This window comes from Gavia stellata, chromosome 7 (assembly GCF_030936135.1).
Source record: "Gavia stellata isolate bGavSte3 chromosome 7, bGavSte3.hap2, whole genome shotgun sequence".
NCBI classification, from domain to species: Eukaryota; Metazoa; Chordata; class Aves; order Gaviiformes; family Gaviidae; genus Gavia; species Gavia stellata.
Window position 1 is genome coordinate 13,401,596 of NC_082600.1, and position 16,105 is coordinate 13,417,700.

General features: G+C 36.8%; 1 protein-coding gene across 7 annotated transcripts in view; it reads right to left on the reverse strand.

Moving 5' to 3' along the window:
- WDR20 (WD repeat domain 20) overlaps positions 1–16,105 on the reverse strand; it is a 46,808-nt gene that overhangs the window by 1,578 nt on the left and 29,125 nt on the right. For 2 of the 7 annotated variants that reach the window (XM_059819324.1, XM_059819320.1), the window contains one exon: positions 10,130–11,425. The exons of 1 other annotated variant lie outside the window; for it this stretch is intronic. In XM_059819324.1, coding sequence (XP_059675307.1) covers positions 10,130–11,425 — 1,296 coding nt within the window. Of the gene's footprint in view, positions 1–558; positions 568–5,198; positions 5,208–10,129; positions 11,426–16,105 lie in introns of those variants that run through there. 4 more of the 7 variants (XM_059819322.1, XM_059819321.1, XM_059819323.1 and 1 more) reach the window with 4 other exon arrangements.

A 16,105-nucleotide genomic window follows, 5' to 3' on the forward strand; every position in this document is an offset into this window, starting at 1 on the left:
TTCCTTTTAAAAAACATCTAATCTACCAGTTCAGACACATTATGAATCCGGATGCCTTTGTAGGACTTGGAGCAGACAGTGTGTGTGCATGCGTGCATGTATATACACATGCACACATTATATATTACATTTATGTAAAATTATGTGGTGCTTAATTTGGTGCCTTCCATAGATCACACCTGCAGGAACTACATCACTTTATTTTTACTTGTTTATGTAGTGGATATCTGATTCAAACACTGTTGAGGTAGACTGAAGTGGGTTGGTCTTTAAACTTGATGGACATTCAGGATGCGCAAAGATATTGCATATTTCACAAGAAGAGAACAAAAAGTTTCCTAGTTATCAGTTAAGGAATAGATGGTGAAAAAAGGCAGAATTTTAGAGCAAACAACTGAAGCACTTCTGAAAATTTTTAGCGAGAAAGTTTTGTTCAAAAATGATGAAGATGAATCAGAACTCAATAGTTCATTACCAAAGCATTCTTCAGAAGTCTATTAAATCCAGCAGCAACTGGAAGGCCTTTCTTGCCAGAAGATTACATCCACTAATCAACTTTCAAGTACCCTGGAAAAAGATGTCCAAAGGTATTATTTTCAGTCTTTAATAAATCAGTGATCAAAACTGTTCATATGCGAGTATGTGCTTTATAAGCACATAGAAAGTACTAGGGATGCCATAACATGAAGTCTTTTTCAACAAGCTCATAACCATGCTATACAGATGAAGAGAAATATGCTCTGTTCTAATACCAGATTTACACTGTAATGCAACCAATTGTTGGGAAACAAAATGAAGAGTCATTCATTTTCCTACAACTCCTCTAGAGACAGGCAGCACATACTGAAATTCAGTGCCTTGTTCCCTGTGAACTACCAGACACTCTGGAATTCAAGTTCCATGACTAGGAACAAGGAGTCACTCAGTCCTGGTTTCCATCTCCCAGGCCGTGAATACTCCCTGCTTTAGAGAGCAGAAGCACAGTGCAGGTGGCTCTGAGTAAGTGAGTACTAGGAACTCTTTATATTTCAATCCTTGCTCTGAATTAATTCTGCATTCTGAGCAGGCAAGCCAGAGGAGCACCAAAGTGGAAAGAATCTCAAGATCAATATCCTTGTGCCACTGCAGACAGACATTTCAAAAACTTCACAAGTACTGCCTTAAAACTTGACTGGGCTACGATGGCATTTCCAGAACGTCACTTCTGTGACAGAGATCAGGAATTTTGTGAGTTCTTCCAAGTACTTAATTTCAGAAGACATCTTCATACAAGAAAAGCAAGAGTAAGAATTTGGTTTTAGGCATGGAAGTTTTACTGAAGTGGTGAGTGTTCTTGGTGGGTCCCAAGTAACAATAAAGATTCTATAGAATTTTGCCATTATATCAGAGCCTTTCAAGCAAGGCCATTTAAGAAGTTAAGTTGGGTGTAACACATGTGGCTTTCTAAAGCTTCCTTAGAAAAGCAAGTGAGGGCTCAAAAAAAAGTTACAGTTTTGATACAAAAGTTTCCCTAAAAGAGTAATACAAAGGGTGTGAAACTAGAATATTTGCAATTGTATTCTCTGGGAAGAATATGATAGGTAAGTTTATTAAAAAAAAATATAGAAAGCTTCTGCCTGTAAAGAAAGAATAAAGAAATTAGACCACAGTGCTTTTTGTGATTAAACCATCCAATCTAGTCAACCAGGTGGTGAAAGATTGAACAAAAGCTACAGCAACTTATTAGTGCAACAGCAAAGGTGCAGTTTAATAGCAGTGACAGAAAACACAAAAGAATTAAGATGCAACAACTGCAGATCTGCCGTGCGGGACAGTGCATCAGCTTCAAGTTTAAGGACAAACAGATCATACTGAGCAAGCAGCAAAAACAAATTAAGAGACTGTTCAAAAAAGTTTTGAAAATAAATGTAGTCTTTTATTAGTAGTATTATTTTGTCAGCATGTGGGTCTAGCAGGGGGTGGGAAATGGAACAGTTATGAGAACCAAGTCAGGAATTTGATAAAGCAATCTTCATCACAACCTCAGAGAGGGTCCTCCACATCACCTGCCATCTTAACTGAATACTTTATGGCTGAAATGTGCTTCTTTTGCAGGGGATGGTGTCATTTTTCTTATGTCAGTTAGCAATATGAGAGTATTGAACACAGACCATTTTGGCACTAGTTGCTAGGGCTACTCCACGCTTATCTATGCATTCTCTGACTTCCCAGAACACACAGGATTTTGTATATTTGGTAAAAACAGGCTTGCATGGGTAGGAATGAAAAGCCATAACAAACACGATCAGTAAGGTCATTTCCACCCAAGGTTCATGGCACTCATAGCTGTGGTCTATTCAGAAATACCTGCAGCAGTGTTAAGACTAACCCTCCTCACAATTCATGAGATTGCGGGGGGGGGGGGGTGTATTTTTTTAAAAAATTCCACATATGCTCCAGCCAAAAGTCTGGGTTTTTTCCAAAGATATGAAACACAAGGTTTCACAACAGAAACTAATTATATGAAAGATTAGCATGTAATTGCTGTATTTAAAAAAAAAAGAAATCAGGAAGATACTAAGTAGGAAAAAAGCCATCAGTAACTACTGAGTTAATATTTTCTTCATCTAAATCAGAACGGGATTAATTGGAGCCAAAGATGCAATCGTATGTAGTTTCACTAATCTAGATAATAAACTGCAAGTTTGGACACATGAGCACATTAGTGTGAAGGCAACATCTATGCGCTACTTCACAATGCTCTTGGCACAAGCTCAGCCTTCGCGCTGGACAAGACCACGCTCCTTCTGTAAAACAGCTCACCTGACTCTTGGTAACTTGCTGGTGTCAGAACTCTGCATGTCTTTCCTACTTTATGTTTTGAAATTGAGAGGTAGAAAAAAAAGCAAAGGGTGCAATGTAACAAACAAACAATGTAAAAAAAACCCTTTTGGGCATATATAGTTTAAAAGGTCTCACAGTACACTTCACTAATGCAATTAAACCAATTTAAAAAAATGGCTGAATTAATGAATACCCATACAAAAGTGGCATTAATTTGTTAAACTATTTCTGCTACTGCGAGTATATGAAATAATGGGAATTTATTCTTTGAAGAACATTCCACACACAGGTAGTTTATTCTTGTCCAGAACTGTGATATTCCTGAAGTAATTTGAAAAAGTAATCTGGACTGAGACCTTTGCTTGACAAAAGAGCCCATGGTCCAATACAGTATTTGAGCAATAATAATATACCAAAACAGAATGAGATTTTTCACATTTGTTTGAAATTCTGTAGTCAAATCAGCTGAATTTGTTTTAAGATTTGCATGAACAAAACCATGAACAGTTTGCATGAACAGTTTCTTATCCAAATGAATCACCATTTATTAGCATAAGTCTCTGAACTGCATATACTTACTAAATCAGATGTTAATCTCTAATGGAGTCATAAAATTAATTAACTGAGAACATTCAAGAAAGCACATGCTGAACATTCACATAACATACTACAGAGAAATATTTTGTATGGGATTTAGGGGGATACCTATCTTTACACAGTCTATATGTTCACTAAACAGAGTTTTAAATATATTATTTGTCTCCTGTTTGCTTTTTCCCCTTTGTTCTAGTAGTGTTACAGGAAAGTATAAAAGCTTAAACCATTTGACACCAGATCTTGTAAAAGCATGTAGTAGCATCAAGGAGGTTTCACTTGCAACTTCTTTTCTGTGTACATAAAGGAGTTTTTCTCTTAACAGAGGTGTATCACCATTTTACTCATTGTCAACAAAAAGAAAAAAGTCAAGGCTGCTAGAAAACCAGCAGGCTAAGACTAACTGAAAATTTGTGTAGTGGTATTAGGCAAGATTACTCCAAGACTAATATAATAACAGGCAAATGGAAGATATGCACGTCCAAGAAAAAAAAAAAAAAAACAAAAAAGATGCAACTACTTGTGTGCTGGGAAAAGCAAAAAAGGCTTTTGCCAGCAGAAACCTGATTTGGCTCGAGCAATAGGACCTTAAGCTTCATTTAGGTAGCAAGGGCTCACATGCTTATGAACAGTTGTTTCTCTAGCTTCCTCAAGCTACAAAAGTCTGTAAGGTTTAAAATTTTCAGATTAGGAAAATAATGAAATGGAGATAAACCAGGGAAAACCTCAGGGAAAAGGATATGACTTAAGGCAACCCTGTTTTGGTTAGCTGTAAAGTAAGTGTGATCTTAGCAGGAGAAGAAATGACCCAAATGAATTTGCTATGGGTGATCAGCACCTACCTAAAATCCAGCTTCAAAAACCAGAAAAGAATGTGATCATACAAGGCATTTCCTTGAGAATTTTGTGCAACATTAAAGACAAGCAAGACAACACTTTCATGTTCCAAGACATCTTTTGCCAAAGTATCTTATATGACCACACAACTTGTGGAAGTTACAATTTGTTTCACGCTGACTGTAGAGAAACTGGTTTGACCAACCAGTTCTTGCATCATTTGATGTAACTGGCTGTTCCCAGAAGCTTCCAGGACGGATTTAATTTTGTTCCTCCACTGGCACCTGTTCTTAAATATACATGTATGTTATATATATAGACCACCATAGTGGTCAATCAATACTTTCTGAAGTACCAGAAGGTTCTCAAGTTCACACAAGAAAGATGATTTCCTCAGCTTTAGTCTACACAGCATTTTCGCCTAAGAGACAAAGAGAGTCCTACCTCAGTTAGACTGGGCCCAAAGTAACTAACTTTTTCACTTAAATTTCTCAGGAGTGCCTTTGAAACACTTCGGTAAATATCATTTGTTTGGCTCCTGCATCAGTTAATACAGAACCACTGCTGCAAGGGTGATGCAAGCCCTAGTCCACTTAGATGGAAGGGCAATGTCTTAAGTCATCGCCTAAACTGATTCCAAGAAGTTTTGCAGCCAAAGTTTTAGACTAGTTTAGTTCTAGTTTAGACGAGTTTAGTTCTAGACTAGCCACAGTTTCTATAGACAGAGAACGCTTGAATCACCTGAGAGCATTATCCTCAGGGCTGTAAATTCAGCATTCATTAGGTAAACGTCAAGATCTAAAGCTGGAATAAAGAACATACCCTGCACCAGAGTCCACAGAGGAAAGAGCTCCTGTAGAGTCCCAGAAGGAATGACAATGCTCTGCCCCAGCTCCTATTTGACAGGTAGGCAGAGGGAATCTAGAGACATCCGTGTCTGTGTTTTACTGAATCTGAGTTTAAACAAGTTTGATAAGTATTCTATTTTGTATTAGTCTAGTCTTAAAAAAATAAATATCATGAGACACAGCCTTATCAGCAAGATTTAAACATTAAAAATGTATGCATCATCTTCAGATGAAGCGAAACATTTACTCAGAGCAGGATGCGATCAACTTCTTAATTTAAAATATGGCAAGTCAACAGCTTTCATTGTGGCCATTTGTTCAGCACAGTATAATAGCATAAGACCACCTAAGGACTGCAAGATAAATTAAAACTCAAATGTGGAAAGGACTATTGAAAGTTATCTACATTTACAGTTCAATCACACATTTTTATTTAACATCAGTATACAGAGGACAACCCCAGCAAGTTATTTTGTAATGTCAAGTATTTAGTAAAGTTCTTCAGCTGTAACAGTGACAATAGAACAGCTAAAAATAAGCAGTATGAAACAAACATGATCTTCTTAAAATTATAAATATACCAACAATACTTCTTAAAGCTTAATTATTGCAACAGTTAAATTAACAATAGTTCATGTTAGAAAGGCTCTATGAAATTTATTCAAGTTGTCAAGAAATTAGATGGAAGTGTAAAAAGGAAATACATATGAATTTTACTTTTGATTTTCACTAAAGGTAGTCAATACAATTTTGTACAGTATCACCTAACATGTCAATCTTTAACAAACTCCAGTATACAGAATTCATAAAATGCAGAAAAAATATTGTTTAATCTTTACATGTAAATTGACAGTAAATTAACTGACACAAATTTTATTATTGTAACATAAGCAGGCCAGCATTTTTAATATTAATTTAGTAGCTTTATGTTGTTAAAGGGGCAGACATATACAGTCATTCCAAGTACATAATCAAATTTTAAGAGGTGATAATTCAGAACATGGGTTTTCTAAAAAGTGTTTAGTAAAAGTCATGTTATTTCCTAATCCAGACGTCCTCATCATAAAGCCTTTACAGGGTTATGATGTCTCCTGGCTTTACTGGAGCCACTAGTCACACCTTCTCACACACGCACACGCGCAAACACACATACCTTGCTATAAATACCACACCAGTGTACTAGGTTTAAATTCACCCTGATAACGCGGGTATGCTATGTGCAACTTGGCTATTATGCACATTACAGAAAGCTTCAAATTTCAGCATGGTAACCTGAAGTCATATAGCTGTGTTTCAGTTTTACTATAATCATCCCTGAAGTTTATACAGATACCGTATCACGTTGAAAGAAATCTATTTGATAGTACTTAAATACCAGCAATTGAACTTCAATTGTAATGATGAAATGCTCCTTTCCATTGAGGAAGAATTAGTATGTATAGCTGCTCATCTCACTCAAATATAGTACATGAATGTTTAAGTACTTTCACTAAAACAGAAGTCATACTAAAACATGATACTGTACTACAATTGTAGTTAACTAGAAAATTCAAGGATGTTATAATTTAAGTCTAAGTTTTCCTGTACAATAAGTCAAATAAATAAATTCCATGTGCATTTGTTTTACAAAATGGTAGCATGTTTATCTTGCTAGGTTATACACTGCCATTTCACCTGCTCATACTTCTGGCTAATCTTACCTTGAGCTTTCTCACAAAGGAAACAACTAATCAGCAACTTTTACTTAGATAAAATGGAGTCACTGTACAAGATGGTGAATAGTTAATTCTAAAGTCAAACACAGAAATCATATAGTTTCTCTGACCACTAAGTTCAGAGAAAACTTGTTTTGCATATTCAGGTACCACTTTGGTTTTTTTGGGTTTTGTTGGGTTGGTTTTTTGTGTTTTGGTTTTTTTTTAATTGCTTCTGCAGGCCCTGTAACTCAATTTGAAGTAGCTATAAAGACAACACAGGAAGTTTACCCTGGTTTCTTTAAAATTCTTTTTCTACGTTTTCAGATTAATACACAGTTCTATAGTCCCATTTAGGTTTCCCATCAGGGGTTGGGAAAGACCGGGGGGGGGAGGAGAGGAGACAGCTAACTGTCACCATGTTGAGAAGAAAGTTCATACTCTTATTAAGGCAACGTATTTTTCTCACCACCCTGAACCTTCTTCCTCAGAAAGATGCTAACAAAAAGTTAGAGTAAAAAATTGAAACTAACGAATCCTGAGCCTCATTCAACTTGTTTCTTACTGAATTTTGCCATTCACTTGACTTCACTCTGGTTGGGAGTTAGTTCAACAGTTCTGGAAGTACAATGCAAGAATGGTATATCCAGCGAGGAAGCTCAAGGTATGATTGATTATGTATACACTGAAGTAGTAATTTGGAAAGTTTATAAACAGTTAGGACACTCTGTAAGCACTGTACAGCCTATCAACTATCATAAGGATTAGGGCTGAAGAGACATTTCTGGATTTTTTTTTTCACTAAGGGCAGCACCAGCCCAACCAGAAAAATGAAGAGAACTTGTTATACACTGTCCAATTACCCAGCATGTCTTTTGATGGCTATTAAAAATGAGAGGGAAAGGTGGCACTGGCTCAATGGAAATTACATTAAACACTGCAAGCCTGCTTCAGTTTTCCATCCAATTCTTTCTTTAGGCTGGCAGTGGCATGAATTTAATGAAGGCCTTTTGAGGCAATGATGGAAGAAGCAGCAAGGTTCAGAGGCTGTCACTCTAGAGTTGGCAGACAAAAACATGGCAGAGTTTTAAGATCACTTGGGGACCCAATATTTCAAAAGGAAGACTAGAAATAGCAGCTTTAAACCCCAGAGTAATGGGATAGCCTAGGATGAAACAGCTGGCAAAACAAAAATGAATGGTATATAACCCAGTAAGAAAGACATTACCATGAGTGTTTTATACTTTGACAATTGTCATTAAATAAAATTATTAAGTGCTTTCCTATAAACAAAACGGATGCTCATAACGTCCTTCTGGCACAAATATTTTCCTATCAAAGCCCTGTAAACATGCCACCAAAATTTAGTTTTTACCAGCAGAGTGAGCTCACTAGAAATGCAAGTGAAATCAGAAAAACAAATTCATTTGAAAATTTCTAAGTAAATACTTCCTAAACAATATGGCATTTACATCAGTGTGCAATATATTAATTTTGAAAGTGATAACTTTAGCATGAAAATTACTTACCTGTAATTAAAGTTTTCCATATTGGCCAATACATAAATCCTGATTTTTTGGTACTGCATACTTTATCTCTGAAATATTTGAAATGTCATATTCCAAATCAAAGTCAATACACAAAAATATTTAAGTTACACCCAGTCTAACAAAACCCATCTCAGCCACTGAAAAGAAATTTAACAGTGTAGTGTTTAGAAGTATGCAAAGGAGTTTTAGAACGAAAAGAAAAGATAGGTCACAATAGTTATCTGAGGCACTGCTGTACATGTATAAAGTTAATTCATAAGATGTGAATTGCATCGAGTCACAAAAGTGATAACTGCTTTAGTATTTTCATTTAGGACAAACATTTTAAACAGTTTAGTGTTTTGGGGGGTGCTATTTTTTTTTTTTTTTAAGCTAATGCTGGATCTGTAGTTTTTAGGTAAAAAAATACTTTTAGGTAACACCCCCCTCCCTTCTTCCCAGAAAAGGATTTACAATTTTTAGCTTTAAATTCAACCTTTAAATATGCATTAAGATGCAGAGTGGACATAGCTCTCTACACATACCTATGTTGCGACAAATTTGATAGCACCTCAAAGAAACTTACATTATACAAACAGTTTTAAGAAAAATTACTGAGTTTTACTTAAAAGTTTATAGCAATGAAGAGATGGTATATAAATATATACAGTACCTCCACTTCAAAAGTCAGATTTATGAACGAAATTGTTAAGACCTAATCAACATCAGATTTTCATTTAGGTTGCCCAACGTGGCAATATTCAAGCATTACCAAATTATTTCTTTTTCTTCAGGTGATAACCTACATCCCCTTTCAGCCTTTTTCACAAAAATAATGGTCCTTTTTGCTAGATCATCTCTGGTAATGTTTTCATAGCTGTATTCCTTTAAATGTTGCTGGCAAACAAAGCTATTGTAGCACAAAGTAATTTCTAATAAAATAATCACCATGTTTAGCTTCATTCAAAATTTAGCTTGCTACACATTGGACAGAAGAAAAATAAAGTTTTACCTGTGTTCAAGTACATTAACAACAAGAGTTTAAACTAGTAATATATTTTAATGAAGGTTCAACTGATAGAACAGGTGCCATCGAAAAGTACGAACTTGTCGATGATCAACTTGCCTAACAAAACTGGCAGTAAAATAACACTGAAACTACTGAGGGAAAGCTTGCATGATTTTCCCTAACTTAACAAATACATAAATAAAAAATTATAGAGTTCCTTGGTAATACTGATTCACAATTTCAAGAGCATAAACTACAGTCAGTAAAGGGCTCACAAATCTGTGCATAAAATGGCTGACTTTTTAATACGAAGTGGGTTTACATTAATGGCAGGCCACCACAGAAAAGTATGGAGGAACAAAACACTTTGGTTTTAATTTTTTTCAGAGGCTCACATTTCTCATTCGACTTAAAAGCAGCAGCTTTTCATAAGCTACTCATTGGGAGTGCTGTATTTTGTAGAAAACATTAGAAGGATTATAATTATTTTAGTGATTGACAGGTTTTACTTCAATTTTTACATAAATAGCTTTCACCATATTGTGGTTATGCTTAAGTATAGAACATTGATCAATAGTTCAGATGCACAGTATTTATTTCTTCTGCTGGAAGGCAACTATACTTAATAATTGTATCCAAGACACTTCAAATCATTCAGAAATATGGCATGCAGTATCCAAAAGTATGGCTCTGAGGATTTTTTTTTTACATTAAGCATAAAGAAATTTTATATTCAACATTCATTTATATTTCAAGAAAACTACCTATTCAGAGTTCTAGTTCTTTGATGCAGCATTAAGGATTAAAACTTACCACTTTACCAGGCCTTGCCCATGTGCAAATAAATCCCTCCTGACAAGCAGTGACTATACAGTCTTCAAGAAAAATTAACACAGTCAGTCTTTCATGTGCTATCTTTTTACAGATAAGAGGCTCTAACAAGGGAACATCTTCCATTCGGGGACAGAGAGGTGTTCCCAAAGTTTTAGCTGGGTCCGTTTTGGTTTTAGTAACTAGGTTCAGTTTGTCACTGCTCTTGCTAGATATATGTCCCATGCTATGATTTCTCTTGTGATCTTTTTCATGGTGTCTTTCCTTCCGATCATGTAGCGATAAGGTTGCAAATTTACTAACACCAGAAGCAATGGCACCATCCATGACACTGCTTTTACTGCCAGCATTTGAGACTGCAGAGTGTGGAAGGCTGTTTGACCGTGGAAGAGGAGGGGGTACAGAGTTTCCAGGTGTTGTGATACTGTTTCCATTACTTCCTGGGTTAGTTCCACCACTTCCAGCAGGTGGACTTGTGGCATTCATGACGTTTGTATGTGTCCTTGCTCTTGAGAGAGGTTGGTGGGGGAAGAGGATATCTTCTGTAAGATCCCACAAACAGAGCTGTGTGTCCTGGCCTACTGAACCAAATCTATACGTAACACTTACTGGACGACTGTCTGTAGAGTTCCTTTTGGATAGCCTAGATTGCGTACTATTTGCTCGATCTCTGCCAAAATGAAGGTCTTGGAAATCCTCATCACTTCCGCTAAATTCCATTGGGTCACTCTCTTCTACACTAGTGGTATATGGATCAAATGCAACAACACTGACCCACGATTTATGTCCGTGGCCTCTCGCTATTACTCGACAGTCCACGAAAGACCAAACTGTTACCAAGTCATCCTCTCCACCTGTCACTATGTATTTCCCATCGGGACTCCAACACACACACAGCAGTCCTCCAAAGTAGCTTTTCATTGTACCATGCAATTCCACTGAATCAAAGTTAAACACACGAAGAAAACCATCCTGGCTCACACATGCCAAGAACTTCCCATCTGGGGAAAAGGCAAATTCATTCAGGGCACCCTCACCTACTGTCCATTTAAGCAGAGGGTTTCTTGTGGATTTACTCTTGCAAGTGTGAACTGCAAAACTTTCTCCTTGTTTAAGTAGCTGGTAGTGCGGGGCTGTGGTACCACAAGTGTGCTCCACGTTATACAAGTACATATTGCCACTGGAATGAGCTACTAGGAAAAGGCTTTCCGAACCTGGTACCCATTTTACACAGGTTACTCTGGACTTGTCTATTAGTCTCTGTGAAAAACAAAGAAGATACACATCAGAAAGTCTGAAAATTAAAGTTTTAATGATTAACTGTAAATCTGAGCTTTCTGGGGGGATGGGGAACAATACTTAACCAAAGTGAACTCAACTTTCTAGAAAGGAGCTATGTTACTGTATTTGCAAAAACTTATCACTTTATCAGGCAGTAAAGAGGAAATTATTTTTAGACAAAGTGCTACCAAAGGTTATTATGGTCCAGTCACATTCCGCAAAGAACATACTTCAATCAAGCCAATCTGTTGTTATGAATCTAAAGGTAATGTTCTTAGGCTTATTTTTCTCTGTGTAGGTTGAAGAGCATGAAAAGGAAACAATCAAGAAAACACAGAATGAGCTAGAGCTAAAAAAGGCAGTTACTCATCTGTACTACATAGCAAACAGCTTACAAATCAACAGCAGTAAATTTAGACTCTGGCTTTATCTGAAATCACAAATAAAATCCATCCTCTGAAAGAAGAAAAAAAAAAGAGGCTTATGAGTCTTCACCAGCTTTTACTGATACAGGGAGCAAGAGCTACATACACAGTGACCCTGTTATCATGTGGCTGGAAAGTTAGTAGTTAAATGCACGCGATTGAGTGAATTCAGAAGGCACCACATACTCTTCACCTTGGAATCCCCACCTTCCAATTACTTTTCATTTATTAGTCAAGGACCTGTCAATACTCTCACTTACCACCTGACTAAGAAGTTTCTTTTAAAGAAAAACATTTTAATAGAGTCCATCATTGCAAAAGAATAAACACACATATTAAACAAACATTCCTGATCCTAGTGCCTTCAAAGTTGTAAGAACTGAGAGATAAAGTTTGACTTCATGAGTTTGCTAGTGCAGTTCTGGTGGACTTCTAGAACTTACCAAGTCACCCATGGCATTATTCAACTGCAACTTGGAGACAATTCTTTACATGCACATTCAAGATTTGTATTTGGCATAGATTGATTATAGGCTGAAAGAAGAGCTGAGCTACACAAAAGGCAAGAATGCAAATACAAAGAGCCTAAGGAAATACCAGAACAAGTTACAAAAGCATTAAAAAACAAAGCAGAAAAAAAAACCCCAAAAAACCTTGCTATGCTGTTTACCACAAACAAAAAAACCAAACTTATGGACAATACATTGACTGTTATCCATTCTGGGCCTGTAACTATCACTGGAAAGCAGCACGTGGTCATTTTAGATTATACTTCTGCACATACTTTTGCTGCTATCGACCTCAGTGTAAGACCACGAAGCCTCTCTTCTGCAATTTCTCATTGGTTAAATTAGCCATTTTGTACTCAAGAGCTGAGAGATGTAACTTAATCTGGGAACTTTTCCTCAAATGCAGTATCTTTAAAATAACATATTCTTAGCTTCTGTTGCGAGATTTTAAATAGTTTGTCATGTGTTCATTGATATATATCATTCATGTCTCAGTAATGATGATGTCAGAAATATTAGACAGAAAGTTACTGGTACACACCAAGAGAATAGGGACAGGGAACACCAGCCCAACGGTCTTGCTATAGGCAATAGTCTTCTCATTATGAAACTACTGCGAATACGGCAACAAAGCGAAATTTCTTGCTCTCCTCCACTAGAGCAGCTCAATCTGACATACAACATCTACTCGTAAGAGCAGTTGCTCAACTTTTGTACTAGAAATGGTATTTGAAGTCCATGATCATATTGAGCTACCCGATCTTAAATGTTGTACAGAAATCCTGCCAACCTGATCTTTACCTCAAGGAGGCTATGAACAAAACAAAAGATTGCAATCTGCAATGAGAACAGATTAGCTCAAAGAGACAAGATGCAGAGAGACTTTAAGCTGATATGTAGCAAGTGACTACAACACATCTCCTTTTCAACTAGCAGAGCTTTAAATTCAGCAGGAAGATTAAAAACTCTGAAGTTATGACTTTCTGAAGTTTTGAAAGCTTTCCACTGGGCTCACACACTTCTGCAGCACAACACAAGACCTGAAGTCAGTATGACTGGCAGATGCATTACAAGAACAGACAACGCAGTATCAAGCAAATCAGTGGAGTAGCTGGGATACGGAGCTTACGTTCAGTTTGGTGGAAGAATAGTAAGTGAAGGAACTTCAGTCACCAGTCAGGAAGACAAGCCAAGTAAGATTATCCTGGTAGCCATGTTTTGAACAGGCTTGAAGGGACAAAATTATAGGCATAGGCCATAAAGGAGTGAAAAAACTGAAGCAATCAAGAAATATGCATTAAGGTGTGACAAAGAGCTTTGGTACACAGGTACAGGAAAAGTTTATTAGAAAAAAATGCAGCTTAAGGCTTTAGTTCAAATAAAAATAAAAAAAGATGAAAAACATAATTCAATTGGCTAGCTTGAGAATAACCAACTGTCACCTAGAAACAACTGAATCTGTGAGGTATACCTGGTTGGTTTTGGGAACAAGAAAATATCACTAATTTAATTCTGATGCAGCTAGAAGGAATACCACTGTTGATACAGATTGGTTTAGGTAGGCAGCCACAAGCTACATAGTATCACTCACCTCAGCCTTTCAAGTCCCTATTGTCTTCTACATCAATAGAAATTAAAAAAAAAGTAACAAGCTAAAATGCATTAAGGTTATTGCATTTTAAGTTCAACATAACCTTCTGTGGTTAAGTTATTTCACATATCACATACAATTAAGTGCTACCCTAAGTGCTTTATCACAGGTGATGAAGTCAAAACAGAGCTTTGGGCTACCTGAATCACCAAATTACTAACAGGACAGGTGGTGAATTCTATTACCTCTATTATTCTAGCACTAGTGCTAAATCTGTCAAAGGATGTAAACACTCATTTAGACCACCTTCTGCCTATGAAGGCATGTTTATTCTCAAACACTATCTAAACTCTAAATATATTCAAAAACCAACAGGCACCTTCATCTTGAAGCAAACGAACTGGCTCAAACACCAATGCTCACTGATGTTTCTCTCAAATGGCTTTTAGATACAAGCCAGAACTTCCAAACACATCCAAGGCAAACTTCAATACTGTAACTGACAGATCAAAAATACATAAAAAAGTTTTAGAATTGGTTGTAACTGCAGATAAGATCAGTGTAGGAAACAAGAATTTGTCATTTAACTCCAGCCTACTGTGCGGGTAGTTTTGGTAGCCTGAGCAAATCTTTATGTAAGCTTCGTAGAAAATAGATAATCTCATTTAATTTCCACCAAACTGTCAAAGGATGTATTCCCACCACACTGAAGTAATGCTGGTTATAGCACAGAGAAAAGACAATACTGTCTAATAGAAAGTGGCTTCAGTGCTTCCATCATTTGTGGACTACCACAAAAACTATTCAGCCTGCAAGGCAGCTTTGCACTGTAGACACTAGACATTAAACAACATCAAGGCATGTAAACATGCATTAGACCTTTATGTAAGTATTTCAGCAGAAATTTTTCTCAAAGCAACTATAGCTCAGCTACAAGAGTAAGAACTGCTCTGTGATATGAAACTCTAGCTGTTTATAGCATTTCTACTGCCATTTGTAATACTTACACTATTATCATACAAGATTAAATCAAAGCTGTACTTACACAAGTAACTTGTTCACATCCAGACTAGCACTCCCAGTGGTGAAGTTGGACCAATGACAAAGTTTGGGGTTTTTTGATTTGGGGTGGATTGTGGTTAGGGGGCAGAGGGGCACAGTAGTGCAGGGGGAGGGGTGTTAGGACAATGCTAAAATGAACACTTCAACTACTTATACAGAGGTTTCTACTAAACAGAGGACTCTGCAACATTAAGAGATTCTCCAGCACTGTTTCCCACTCAACACAAGCAGAGACACAGAGCAGGTGGGAAAAGGCTAGGTAAGAAGAAAAACACCCCTCTTCTGATCTAGATGTAGCTACTTTTAGAAAGCTGAGGAGGAATTAGACAGTTCTAATTATAAAACATGCCCATTGAGAACAATACTTCAGTCTTCTTTGCACAAAGACAGAGCAAGGCAACACATGTCTCTGACGTGGGAAAGATATGCTTGCTCAGTTTGAAAGCTGAGCAAGGCTTAACTTCATCTGCAAAGCTCTTATCCAGATTTGAAATCTCTTTTTTTTTTTTTTAAAAAAAAGAGACCTGCAAAGGTCTTTGCTATTACCCCCCCACAATTCACCTGCAGCTGGATTAAAACACAAAAAGGAGGAAAAAAACACCCTAAAAAAAAAAATCATCCCCCTAAACCACCCAAATTCCCATACTTTATCCTCTGCAGAAAATAGTCAAAAGTTGTACCAGTTACCAGATTTCTTTCCTTGTTAGCAGCCAGAGACACACTTACCAATACTACCAGATAATCAGAGCCAGTGGTCTTGTAACTTGGCATTAGTCCCCCCCACCATCGTACCCCCCATAGTACTGCCTTCTATCTTTCTTTCCTTATTGCACAGTAGCAGAGAAAGCAGACGGAGACTTTCTTTCAAGAACATCACATGGCCAAGACCTCATAAACCTTCAGCTTTTTCTGTGCAGCTTTCAGCTTGATATGCTAGTCTTCCCCAAGCAAGCTTTCAGGAATCCTTGATATAGACAGTTTCTGCTGTAACATCCTGACCATAAAAATTGGTATTTTTACCTTATTTAATATTTTGACCATAATATATTAAATAGGGGCTTAAATGTTTTCT